The sequence below is a fragment of the Cydia fagiglandana genome, chromosome 24, assembly GCF_963556715.1.
Source record: "Cydia fagiglandana chromosome 24, ilCydFagi1.1, whole genome shotgun sequence".
NCBI lineage: Eukaryota > Metazoa > Arthropoda > Insecta > Lepidoptera > Tortricidae > Cydia > Cydia fagiglandana.
The window spans coordinates 5431024-5445248 of record NC_085955.1 but is presented as its reverse complement, the minus strand read 5'-3'; the positions used below and the strand labels follow the sequence as shown (position 1 = coordinate 5445248).

At 40.7% G+C, this 14225-nt stretch overlaps 1 protein-coding gene across 1 annotated transcript in view; it reads left to right on the top strand.

Moving 5' to 3' along the window:
• Positions 1 to 14225, top strand: part of LOC134676194 (Kv channel-interacting protein 1) — a 53906-nt gene that overhangs the window by 20160 nt on the left and 19521 nt on the right. The window contains exons 2-3 of the mRNA XM_063534523.1: positions 12305 to 12374; positions 12809 to 12879. Of these exons, the coding sequence (XP_063390593.1) occupies positions 12305 to 12374; positions 12809 to 12879 (141 nt within the window). The remainder of the gene's footprint in view (positions 1 to 12304; positions 12375 to 12808; positions 12880 to 14225) is intronic.

Below are 14225 nucleotides of genomic sequence, written 5' to 3'. Positions count from 1 at the left end.
GTGTCATCATCGTCGTTAAAAATATATCAAGTTCGATTTCAAACAAAAACAAGACCTAACCTAATCAAAGCAAGTGCTATACCATCTACATATTATGCATAGTAGGTTCTGCCATCTTGTGGGTCCCATTGGAAGTATAAACGTCACATTTACGTCTCGCGCCAAAAATCAGATGGCTCCTATGCTGTATAGTTCATGCATGCTCCCTATTGTCAGTTCAGTACGGTGGCGCTTAAGCAATGTCAATGTGAAAACAAATCCGTTTAAAATTACAAGGAGGGATTTCATATCATCGCTAAGTAGGCGAAAGTGTGTCTGTCTGTCTGTTTGTCTGTTACCTCTTCACGCTTAAGCCGCTGAACCGATTTAGTTGAAATTTGGTATAGAGATAGTTCGAGTCCTGGGGAAAATCAGGGATATCATTCCTGAAGAGAGTGCAAAGGCGGGTGGAATTGAAAGGGTTAATGGCATTGCCTAATAATTGAAGTAAGCAATGAGCATATTGAATGATTGCTATTAGCATTATCCAGGCGCTATACCTACTTTAGCTGCTGTCACTAATTCCACGCAGACGAAGTCGCGGGCAAAAGCTAGTATTTCAATATTTTCGCTAGGATTTTTTGATTGTTTAGTACAAAAATCAACTTTACTTAAATGTAATAAGGTTGACATCTGTTGCGGGGTAGCAGAACTTCTGTGATTGTAGCTCAACTATGCGACGCTAGATGGGCTACTCGTATCTTCAAAAATAAAAATCGTAGATGCAATTTCGACATAATTTCCTTTACTGTAAAGTTCAAATTATTGTAATGGGCTAGGGCTCATAGGATAATCTCTTTCGAAATAAGAAAATATGGTCAATCATCCTTTAGATAGCGTTGCGTTTGTAGTAGTGTGCATGTTGACGACATAGGTTTCCAGACCGCAGGGAAGCATCATATATTTGTTAATGCCTGGAAGATTGAGGCCTGTCTGCCCATGCTGATGCTAGCTCTGAGCTTATTGAATTGCCTTTCTTGGAACTCTTCAACGTACTTTCGGTCATTGGTTCATTTGTCTTAGAGTTTGGTAAAATGACATTCGGTGTATATGTTCAGTGGGCATGCTAAGGGTTATATTTGCAAAAACCCAGGTGTTGAGTTTGGTTAATGCTTGAGAGCTCCATGTGCATTTGGCCTGTTTAGTGTCCATATTATGCAGACGCACTGCTTGCCACCATTTGAATATTGTCTTTAGAGCTCTTTGCATTAGGTTGGATATCGTGTGGAAGAAGAAGTTTTGGGTAGAAACGATGTTAGACTAATAATGGACTGACGGATATAGGCTGTCAGTAGTCCTTTTTCCCTGCTTTTGCTATGAAGTTTACCTTGACCCGAGTCCAATTATCTGGTACGATTCACCACGCGAAACTTGCTCTGAATATTATGGCCAGATGCAGATTGCTGTAAAAGCGCCGCTGATTTAAATCAAAAAGTTTGGTCTAAAGATGTTTCTTGCTATATTCCAGTCGATATTGCGTGCCACTGTGGATTCGAGGATTCCTATGGGCGCAAAGCTGTGTTTATTACTGGTTGAGTATGAACCGGGGAAGTGGGTGTCTCTGAGCAAGTTCCTCTTCCGTGTTCATAAATGTGCCATCTAGTGTTTAAGGAGACCGAGATAGTTGGTTGGTGTCTTGGAGAGTATTATGTAAGTTCATGCTCCTTTATGAGTTTGGGCAATATCAGGAGGCACCCCGTACGATTGCCCTGTCTAGACGGAACCTTCTCCATTATCTTATTTTTGCCTCCCATATTTGTTTATTATATTCAGTCAATGCTCTATGATACGCGTAGTACCATACCCATTCTGTTAACAATTAAAACAGATCAATTCCAAAACCTGTTCTGTTGTGATCTGTTCTATTCTATCTTGTTCTGTTCTGTTCTATCTTGTTCTGTTCTGTTCTATCTTTTTCTGTTCTAACCTGTTCTGTTGAGAGCTGTTCTGTTGTGATCTGTTCTGTTCTAACCTGATCTGTTATGATCTGTTCTGTTGTGACCTGTTCTGTTGTGACTTGTTCTGTTGCCGCGCGCACCCGAGTTGCATACATTGCCATTGTTAGTAGCTCAGTACCACTTACAGGGCTAGCGGGTCTTATTTGAAATGTTCTTTGTCTTATGGGCAGTTGTGTTAAAGTCTGTCACAACCCTACTGTGTTCTTATGCGGTGTCTGCATTAACGCATATATCAAAGGCGTCGGTTCACTGTTACTTTTTATACTGTGGTTCCGTCTAGACAGGGCAATCGTACGGGGTGCCTCCTGATATTGCCCAAACTCATAAAGGAGCATGAACTTACATAATACTCTCCAAGACACCAACCAACTATCTCGGTCTCCTTAAACACTAGATGGCACATTTATGAACACGGAAGAGGAACTTGCTCAGAGACACCCACTTCCCCGGTTCATACTCAACCAGTAATAAACACAGCTTTGCGCCCATAGGAATCCTCGAATCCACAGTGGCACGCAATATCGACTGGAATATAGCAAGAAACATCTTTAGACCAAACTTTTTGATTTAAATCAGCGGCGCTTTTACAGCAATCTGCATCTGGCCATAATATTCAGAGCAAGTTTCGCGTGGTGAATCGTACCAGATAATTGGACTCGGGTCAAGGTAAACTTCATAGCAAAAGCAGGGAAAAAGGACTACTGACAGCCTATATCCGTCAGTCCATTATTAGTCTAACATCGTTTCTACCCAAAACTTCTTCTTCCACACGATATCCAACCTAATGCAAAGAGCTCTAAAGACAATATTCAAATGGTGGCAAGCAGTGCGTCTGCATAATATGGACACTAAACAGGCCAAATGCACATGGAGCTCTCAAGCATTAACCAAACTCAACACCTGGGTTTTTGCAAATATAACCCTTAGCATGCCCACTGAACATATACACCGAATGTCATTTTACCAAACTCTAAGACAAATGAACCAATGACCGAAAGTACGTTGAAGAGTTCCAAGAAAGGCAATTCAATAAGCTCAGAGCTAGCATCAGCATGGGCAGACAGGTCTCAATCTTCCAGGCATTAACAAATATATGATGCTTCCCTGCGGTCTGGAAACCTATGTCGTCAACATGCACACTACTACAAACGCAACGCTATCTAAAGGATGATTGACCATATTTTCTTATTTCGAAAGAGATTATCCTATGAGCCCTAGCCCATTACAATAATTTGAACTTTAAAGTAAAGGAAATTATGTCGAAATTGCATCTACGATTTTTATTTTTGAAGATACGAGTAGCCCATCTAGCGTCGCATAGTTGAGCTACAATCACAGAAGTTCTGCTACCCCGCAACAGATGTCAACCTTATTACATTTAAGTAAAGTTGATTTTTGTACTAAACAATCAAAAAATCCTAGCGAAAATATTGAAATACTAGCTTTTGCCCGCGACTTCGTCTGCGTGGAATTAGTGACAGCAGCTAAAGTAGGTATAGCGCCTGGATAATGCTAATAGCAATCATTCAATATGCTCATTGCTTACTTCAATTATTAGGCAATGCCATTAACCCTTTCAATTCCACCCGCCTTTGCACTCTCTTCAGGAATGATATCCCTGATTTTCCCCAGGACTCGAACTATCTCTATACCAAATTTCAACTAAATCGGTTCAGCGGCTTAAGCGTGAAGAGGTAACAGACAAACAGACAGACAGACACACTTTCGCCTACTTAGCGATGATATGAAATCCCTCCTTGTAATTTTAAACGGATTTGTTTTCACATTGACATTGCTTAAGCGCCACCGTACTGAACTGACAATAGGGAGCATGCATGAACTATACAGCATAGGAGCCATCTGATTTTTGGCGCGAGACGTAAATGTGACGTTTATACTTCCAATGGGACCCACAAGATGGCAGAACCTACTATGCATAATATGTAGATGGTATAGCACTTGCTTTGATTAGGTTAGGTCTTGTTTTTGTTTGAAATCGAACTTGATATATTTTTAACGACGATGATGACACACGCTTAGTAACTCTGAAACATTGCTCTACACAACCTCACCTTAAGGGGCTCCCCGCGGTTTTCATCGATATTTGACAAGGTTTGAGCCGTTACTTCTACATTTACACTTCAGATAGAATTATAAGACAAATGGCTACCGATTCTTCAATCTTTAATCTCCATTCTTGTCTACCGGATTTTGAAACTAATGAATACTTATTTTTTTATGATTTTTTTAAACATTGTCTAAAAATAACACTTTTTTCGTAGCTGGATTGCTGTGAAGGATCTTACATGTACGAAATCTGCATATTTGGGTTTGTCTTTGACGTCTCTAAAAACTGGTCAGAGATGTAAATTTTAAAATAATTAACACAAAAGCTATGGCCTGAAAACCAGGTTGTTGGCCTAAAATTGTTCACTTGATGTCGAATATCTCGAAGACAATGAACTTTGAAGTAAATATGGCATACTATATTGCTAAAAGTCGTTGCTATTATAGCTACAAAAAAACAACGGATTGCACTCCGGGAGTGCCGACAGAAGTGAAAACTCAATGACTAGGCCAAAATGTCTGCAGCACTATGTATCCTCCTTTCTATTGAAAAACTTTAGTCCGAAATTGCTGGTCAGTGAGCTTGTTTAAAATTCAAATTTGTACAGTTAATTCTTTAAAATTCGAATAGAAATTGTAAATTTACCTTGCAGATCTCGCATCTAAATATATTTGATCATGATATTTTGAGTTTTATTCACCATTACTAGAGTTCACTTTTATTAGCGATTTCATCAAGATGTAGCTTTATTGAATTATATTTGAGTGATATAAAGTTTGAATGTAACTGTGAGATCCTCGTATTTCAACCCGTACAAGATTAGAACCTTTTTCATGTAATGTCATTGAGTTTTTCTTTATTGATTTAATTGCCATCTATTTGAGTGGCCATCTAAACGTTACGATCACGTGATCGCTGTCTCAGAAAGTGCCCAACGCCGCTAAAGAAGTTCTCACTTTAAAAACATTAGAAAACTAAAGGATTCAGATCGAATGTCATTAGCGCCAAGGAGCCCCTTAACAACGAATTTTGAAAAACCAGCTTTTGCATTTTTTTTGTACTCGCATTGGGAACATTATAAAATACCTAAATGATTGGTAAATAAATAAATAGTCATTCACTTTTAAACATTTTTTTATTTCAGACATACACAGACGTACACTTATTCGAAGTCAAAAAACACATAAGTTCTCTTGATGATTTTCGGGTTGGTCACCTCTACGAACCACACCCCCGCGTCTTTCCAGATTAAAGTTTTCTGTTTAAGAGGCACGGAGAGGAATGATCTAATGTTGTGTTTTCTTAGCACCTCCAGCAAAAGCCCCTCCGCATGGAAATGACCAAACGAGATAGTCTTATGTAATCTTTCAGTAGGAGTAGCAGAGAAAGCGTTATTATTGTTTGTCCTTGTCACATTCTCACATTTTTTTTTAATTCCCCACAGTGAATTTAGTATGGTTTATGTTAGGTAACAAATAACCCGACCAAGTTACGTAGGTTATGCTTGATATGTTGTCAGGTATATTAAAACGTGTTTTCAATTTCGTCACTTTGCGTATGTTCTGTCCCTCACGGACTTTCTGACCTCTGAACTCTGACCTCTGACCATTCCGATTGAAAAGATTGAAGAGTATACCCCCAACATCGCACGAGTTTCATGACCATGTCGCATTACAGAATTACAGCATTAGTAAAATCTACTTTATTTCTAGTACTTAGAGTTAATAATCTTTCAAATAAGCTTCATTATCTGACTAAGGTTACAATACTTAATTCATGACGGCTGATATTTGCTTATAATTTCATACAAATACATCAAACTCTCTCTATCTGTCAAATTCTACGGTGAATGGAAGTTTACAGTCACATACGACTTTTTGTTTTCGAACGTCACGGTCTACATCTCAACGATCGGCAACGCGCATGTAACATCTCGACATTGCAGGCGTCCATAGGCTACGGTGACTGCTCACTACCAGACGGGCCGTGTGCTTGTTTGCCACCGACGTGGTATATAAAAAAAGAAAAAAACTTATTGAACCTTTTTGCAGTCGGCAACGCGCATGTAACAACTCTAAAGTTGCAGGCATCCATAGGCTACGTTGACTGCTTACCATCATGTGAGCCGGATGCTTGTTTGCCACCGACGTATTATAAAAAAAAAAAAAATCTGGGCCTTTTTGCAGTCTGCAAACTACAAACTACATTTGATAACCAAAAGAGACAAAATCAACCGTAAATAAGTGTGCTAGAAACCCTAAATACTACATGAGCAGGGGGACCGGAGGTGTCCCCTGTCGAGGTTTTCCTGAGGGTCTAATGATAATAATGATGATGATGATGTATAGGTTTCAAAAGTCTGAACTTGCAAGCGTCCAAAGGCTACGGTGGCTGCTTACCATCAGGTGAGCCGGATGCTTGTTTGCCACCGACGTAGTATATAAAAAAAAATCTGGATCTTTTTGCGGTCGGTAAACTACAAACTCCATACATTTGATAAGCACAAGCGACAAAACCAACCGCAAATAAAAATGCATCCGTGGTAACAATAGAATTCGCAGGCGTCCATGGGCTACGGTGACTGCTTACTGTCAGGCGAGGTCGTCTGCTTATTTGCCACCGACGTGGTATTAAAAAAAACGCCGATATAAGCGTCATATTTTAAAACAAAGTTATTGAATCTTTGGGCAGTCGGCAGCGCGCTTGTATCCACCCTGGAGTTGCAGGCGTCCAAAGGCTACGGTAACAACTTACCATCAGACGGACTGTATGCTTATTTGCCACCAATGTGGTATAATAAAAGAAAAACCCCTTTACGGTTGGTAAACTACAAACTCCATACATTTGATAAGCACAAGCGACAAAACCAACCGCAAATAAAAGTGCATCCGTGTAAACTATAGAATTCGCAGGCGTTCATAGGCTACGGTGACTGCTTACTGCCAGGCGGGGTCGTCTGCTTGTTTGCCACTGACGTGGTATTAAAAAAAAACGCCGATATATGTCTCATATTTTAAAACAAACATTATGGGCCTTTTTGCAATTTCATAGCGGATGTTTTTGGAAATAACTAGCGGTGTCCACTGACGAGGCGCCACTAGCGACATCTATATTGTTAAGCGAATCGATAGTCTGTCAAGCCGGATATGTCAGAAGCAATGTAAAGCAAACTAAAGTATGGTATCCCTAGGAAACGAACAAAAGGCAGGAATGTACATCGAACAGCGATGAAATGTAAACAAAACAGTTCCACAGATGAGATATAAATGACACACGATTTTCGAACTATTCAAACGTAGTGTTGCTAGCCCACGATTTTTCAAATTTGCCGCCTTTTTCTACTGACTAGATTTGCTTGACCAAGATTAATTAACTTACCTTGAACCCCCTCTGACTCTGCGGACTTTTTTAGAAATACTCAGACGGCTGCTCATCTATACATATCATAGCGGATGGTTTTAGAACTAACGTTGCGCATACATACAGTCGCCCTCTGGCGGGGAAAGTTTAGAACTAACGTTGCGCATACATACTGTCGCCCTTGGGCGGGGCTGGCGGGGATTTTTGGAATTAACTAGCGGTGTCCACCGACGAAGGCGCCACTAGGGATATCTATTCATTTAAGCGATTCAACAACTCACATACAAAGTGGAGACATCTAAACATTTCATAGCGGATGGTTTTGGAACTAACGTTGCGCATACATACTGTCGCCCTCTGGCGGGGGATTTTTAGAACTAACCTTGCGCATACATACTGTCGCCCTCCAGCGGGGCTGGCGGAAATTTTAGGAACTAACGTTGCGCATACATACTGTCGCCCCCAGGCAGGGCTGGTGGGGATTTTTAGAACTAACGTTGCGCATACATACTGTCGCCCTCTGGCAGGAGAATTTTAGAACTAACGTTACGCATACATACTGTCGCCCCCAGGCAGGGCTGGTGGGGATTTTTGGAACTAACGTTGCACATACATACTGTCGCCCTCAGGCAGGGCTGGTGGGGATTTTTAGAACTAACGTTGCGCATACATACTGTCGCCCCCAGGCAGGGCTGGCGGATAATTTTGGAACTAACGTTACGCATACATACTGTCGCCCTCAGGCAGGGCTGGCGGGGATTTTTGGAACTAACGTTGCGCATACATACTGTCGCCCTCTGGCGGGGGATTTTTAGAACTAACCTTGCGCATACATACTGTCGCCCTCTGGCGGGAGAATTTTAGAACTAACGTTGCGCATACATACTGTCGCCCTCAGGCAGGGCTGGTGGGGATTTTTGGAACTAACGTTGCGCATACATACTGTCGCCCTCTGGCGGGGGCTTTTTAGAACTAACCTTGCGCATACATACTGTCGCCCTCCAGCGGGGCTGGCGGAAATTTTAGGAACTAACGTTGCGCATACATACTGTCGCCCCCAGGCAGGGCTGGTGGGGATTTTAGGAACTAACGTTGCGCATACATACTGTCGCCCCCAGGCGGGGCTGGTGGGGATTTTTAGAACTAACGTTGCGCATACATACTGTCGCCCCCAGGCAGGGCTGGCGGATAATTTTGGAACTAATGTTACGCATACATACTGTCGCCCCCACGCAGGGCTGGTGGGGATTTTTGGAACTAACGTTGCGCATACATACTGTCGCCCTCAGGCAGGGCTGGCGGGGATTTTTGGAACTAACGTTGTGCATACATACTGTCGCCCCCAGGCAGGGCTGGTGGAGATTTTTAGAACTAACGTTGCGCATACATACTGTCGCCCCCAGGCAGGGCTGGCGGGGATTTTTGGAACTAACGTTGCGCATACATACTGTCGCCCTCAGGCAGGGCTGGTGGGGATTTTTGGAACTAACGTTGCGCATACATACTGTCGCCCCCAGGCAGGGCTGGTGAGGATTTTTAGAACTAACGTTGCGCATACATACTGTCGCCCTCTGGCGGGGGATTTTTAGAACTAACCTTGCGCATACATACTGTCGCCCTCCAGCGGGGCTGGCGGAAATTTTAGGAACTAACGTTGCGCATACATACTGTCGCCCCCAGGCAGGGCTGACGGATAATTTTGGAACTAACGTTGCGCATACATACTGTCGCCCCCAGGCAGGGCTGGTGGGGATTTTTGGAACTAACGTTGCGCATACATACTGTCGCCCCCAGGCAGGGCTGGTGGGGATTTTTAGAACTAACCTTGCGCATACATACTGTCGGCCCCAGGCAGGGCTGGTGGGGATTTTTGGAACTAACTTTACGCATACACAGTGGCGCCTCTAGCGGGGAGTAGAGTGAACTAACCAGCGGCGCATACATACTGTCACCCTCCGGCGGGGCTGGCGGATATTTTCGGAACTAACGTTGCGCATAGACAGTGGCGCCTCTAGCGGGGACTAGAGTGAACTAACCAGTGGCGCCATCTAGCGGAGACCTTTGGAACTAACGTTGCGCATAGACAGTGGCGCCATCTAGCGGGGAGTAGGGTGAACTAAATTGTCACTACCTTGCGCATACATACTGGCGCCCTCTGGCGGAAAAGTTCTGGTCCAAAACCGGTACAAACACACTACTGGCACTCCCTAAAACACCCACCCATCTCGACTTTTATGACAAAGTGTTTGGCTACCATCTGCATGCAAGACATTTCTATTATTTTTACGTACAAAAATGGCCCCCTGTCAACTTCCAACCGAGATTTAATCGATTAATTTATTCGATTAATATTCAGATTAATTCAATTTCAATCTATGTTAGGTCGACTAAACTAATCGCGATTAAAATTTGAGGATTAACTTTTTTTATTCCATTAATTAGTCGAATAAACAGTTAATCTATTAAGTCCCATCTCTGACCACGGCATTTTTACACTTTGAGAATATCTGAAAACAAATGAACACAAGGAGCCATTTTGCAAATCCAGTAACTTTGTTATTACTTTTGACAGCGCGTGTCATGTGTCTACACAGAGTCGACACAAAGTCGAAACATTTGCGACTACTTTCTGACTGCAATATTTCTCAGCCTTAAACCATATTTAAAGCGTTATTTCTGTTATTTAAGTATAGTATACGCATCGAAGTACTAAAAATGCATCAAATAATATATTTATGAACACAGGCACTGAGAAGTAAACAATTTAATTTCCGGCTAAACTAAAACAATGTGGTGGCGCGTTGATTATATTACACTTAGTTTATCAAATCACTCGAGCAGTTTAATTCCCCATAATAATTTAAGTCCTATTGTAATATAAATGCAAACAATATATAATTACGTCTTGCAATCCGTTTTAGAGATGGCGTATTAATGTCACTTATTTTTATTTAACTATTTTTCCATCTGACAGTTTCCATTTGACAGGAACAAAATGAACGAATGAACGAATGATTTTGTCATAAAGTAGTCGCAAACTCGTAACAATGTGTGCACACGGCGACCACACTTTATGTCACTTTGTGTCATGTGTCGACCCTTCCCCATTTCTGGTAACTGTGTCGACACGGCGACGACTCTGCGACTGGAATTGTGACCGAAACAGACGGTGTCGACACAAGATGTGTCTACACCGTGTCGTAACGGCGACTGGAAATGGTTGTATGGGTTTTAGCTACTTACCTGTAGCAAAGCGATGAAATCGCGGAGTGAGCCACGCCTGACTACGGTCAATTATGTTCCTTTACCATTATTGAAGCGTAATAAATATTGTACTTAGATAATGGCTTTCTACTCTGAAAAACACCGATTTATGTTTAACCATTGTTACGGGAGTTAGGGTAATTCGCCAGTAACTGGCCACCAGCCAATAACTGGCCACCCTAAACTAAAAATGAGTTATATTCACTTATAAACAGAATTCATTTTAGTACTTATAAAGTTTTAATAACTAGCCACCTTATACTAAAATTAATTCTGTTTATAAGTGAATAGGATTCAATTTTAGTTTAGTGTGGCCAGTTACTAACAGGTGGCCTGTTACTGGCAAATTACCCTAATACCGTCTTAAATTTTAAAAACGCCATGTAAGATATTGCGACTAACTCAAACCACACATTGAATGCTAACCAGAGTAAAAAATTACCTCCGACGTTTCGAGAATGGCATTGTCCCCGTGATCTGAAAGAAAGACTGGCATGCCATACCACTCAGTGACTATTTTACTTTTCGACAATATCTCGAAGTTATATCGCTCAAGTTCTGAAAATATCAAGCCGGTATGTAGCACTTAGTATCGACGCCACGCATAAATCCTGAATGAAATTGTATGATCAATAATTTATAGTAGATTAGGTGAGAGCGCCAATAGTCCGAGGCTTGATGCCTTTCACCCGAGTTAAACTCTCTACTTCTCACTTCGAATACGAGGAAAGTAAAATGAAAATATCTTTTTTTTAATGACTAAGTACTTATTACTTTTTATAGTATTTTTGGGGGTACTTTTAATTAACAATTTATTTATGGAATGGGGAGTCAAATATCAGAATAGTAATTGTATAACAAATCCATATATACCCAAGTTTTATTATGTTTGTTTATTCCGGCCTTTATCAATAAATAATATTAATTTATACCCAAATTTCAATTGTTTATCATAAAAAAAAATCGTACTAGAGCCCTAAAATGCTCTAGTGCAGAAACGTATCATTTTCTGCACACCTTTACACCACAATAGCCTTCTTTCAGAGCATGAGAAATGAAAAAACTTTTCGAGTATCAATGGTAGTAACACGCTAGCGTGTGAAGTCGATAATAACCCCACGTTTGAGCACTAATGAGGTCGTTAGGGTCACGGGCAATGATTTCTCGATTCCAATCACGTATATAGTTATAATTTAGTAATTACTGCAGCTATAGCAATGAGAGGGTTAAAAACGTGTCAATTTGATAATACTAACGAGCTGAACACAACAACTGTGATTTCAAAACAGGCCGATTTCTCCGTGTTTTGACACACAGAGTGAAACTGTATTGAACTGATTTTGTGCTGTAGGGTAATTTTTTATTGTTCCGATTTCGTCGCGTCGCAACAAGTAGCTACAAGTACATATACATCCGTTCCACACCAATTTTGGTGGCTAGCCACATGCCGCGCGCGGCGCTTGCGCCACCTAGCGGTCATATCTGTCCTAATCGTAACAGACGCATTTTGTTAGAGAGTGAATCTTCTGTACCAAGTACTATTATTTATTCTGTGCTAGTACCTAACCTAAGTTAAAATGAGTTAGATATAAAACATGTTTTCTTTCTTCCACAGGAATGTCCGGAAGGCGTAGTACACGAGGACTCCTTCAAGGATATTTACGCCAAGTTTTTCCCTCACGGCAGTAAGTACAGAAAATAGTTATTTGTGATGTTAGATTCAAGAATACCAAGCGAGTATCGACCTAACCTTTATACGGTAAATCGTCAATTACTGGCCACCGGTTAATAACTGGCCACCCTAAACTAAAAATTAATTTTGTATAATTAACAAACCTATAAACAGAATTCATTTTAGTATAAGTGTCAATAATTGGCCAGACTCCAATAAATACCCACCAAAACTAAAATGAATTCTGTTAGGTGAATAGAATTCATTCGTCACAAGTCACACACAAATTAGAAAGGAAGTAAATTAGGATTGTTCATTTTTTTAAATGTTTTATTTACCTTTCTTGTGGCTGAATGTAAAGTCATCATATATAAATATGGGGGTCAAAAAATGAACAATCCTAATTAAGGTTAATCCTTAAATGATTATCTGGCTACATTGTTACAGATTCAGCTCTGTACGCCCACTACGTGTTCAAGGCCTTCGACGTGAACTGCAGTGGAGCCATCAGTTTTAGGGTAAGTGCTACGATTGCTGTCATGTGTTATTTTTGCCAACACCGTCTTTGTTGCCAACTTGGCATAAATGATGCCAGATCTGGTATATTTTCATTCGCTTTGGCACCAAAATTTTCCATTCAGCATCTGGCATATTTTTTAGCATAATTTAGTCTTAGCCAAGTTTGCACCAACTTGGCAGCAACAATATGCGCCATCGCCTTATGTGGTTCATATTTTCAATATATGAATTTTGACTTTAGTGGACGGATGGACGTCGACGGGCTATATAAAGTTGGTCAAGCAGATCTTGTCAGTAGAAGAAGGCGACAAATTTGAAAAATGTATGTGTTTTAAGTGTCTAGTTTCAAGTGATATATTTTAGCATGTTTTTAATATAGGTATTTCAAAAACTTTGGCATAATCTGGACATTATTCTAGCATTTTTTCAAAATCCGAGTAGGCAACACTGTACACCGTGGGGAACAATAAACACAGAGATTTAACCACATGTTATTCTATATCACTACGCCTTGTAAAACAAAGTCCCCGCAGGCCCCGCCGCGTCTGCCTGTGTGTTTGTATGTTCGTGATAAAGTCAAAAACTACTGAACGGATTTTCATGAGGTTTTTCACCTATATAGAGTGATTCGAGGAAGGTTAGGTGTATAATTTGCTAACCCGTGCGAAGCCGGGGCCGGTCGTTATTTAACATTATAATCAACACCACTAAGTAGAGATGCACCGGATATCCGGTTACTATCTGGTATCGGGCCTATCCGGCCATTATGTTACTATCCGGCCGGATTCCATACAGTGATATACGGATACCAGATAGTGACCTACTATCCGGCCGGATACCGGATAGTAACATTGCTTGATTTCGGAGTAAACAAATTGGATTTAAGAAACAGACACGGTCATAATCGTACTTGTTTATTATTTTAAAACTATTTAATCATTCCACTGACTTGCACTGAACGCGCACTTATTTCGAACCTAGAAATTAGTCCGCGCGAACGTATGCTAGGAAACAGGCAAACCTACAGAATGCGCACCTGAAAAACCGAAATGTAGGTGTAGTTCCGCTGGCCGATAATTCGGCGGCCGGATACCGGATATTCGGTCGATGGTCAGGCCGAATATCCGGTATCCGGCCAAACAACTATCCGTTGCATCTCTACCACTAAATAAAATAAATAAAATAAAAATAAAAAAGCCTTTATTATTCCAAATTCATACATAACATGCATTATTTAGTTGTAGTTATTTTACTTATTACATTATAATATTTTTTCCAACTAGCATGCATTTAAGAATAGTTTTAAATTTAAAGTGTTCTAAAATTATTGTTTAAGTCAATTCTT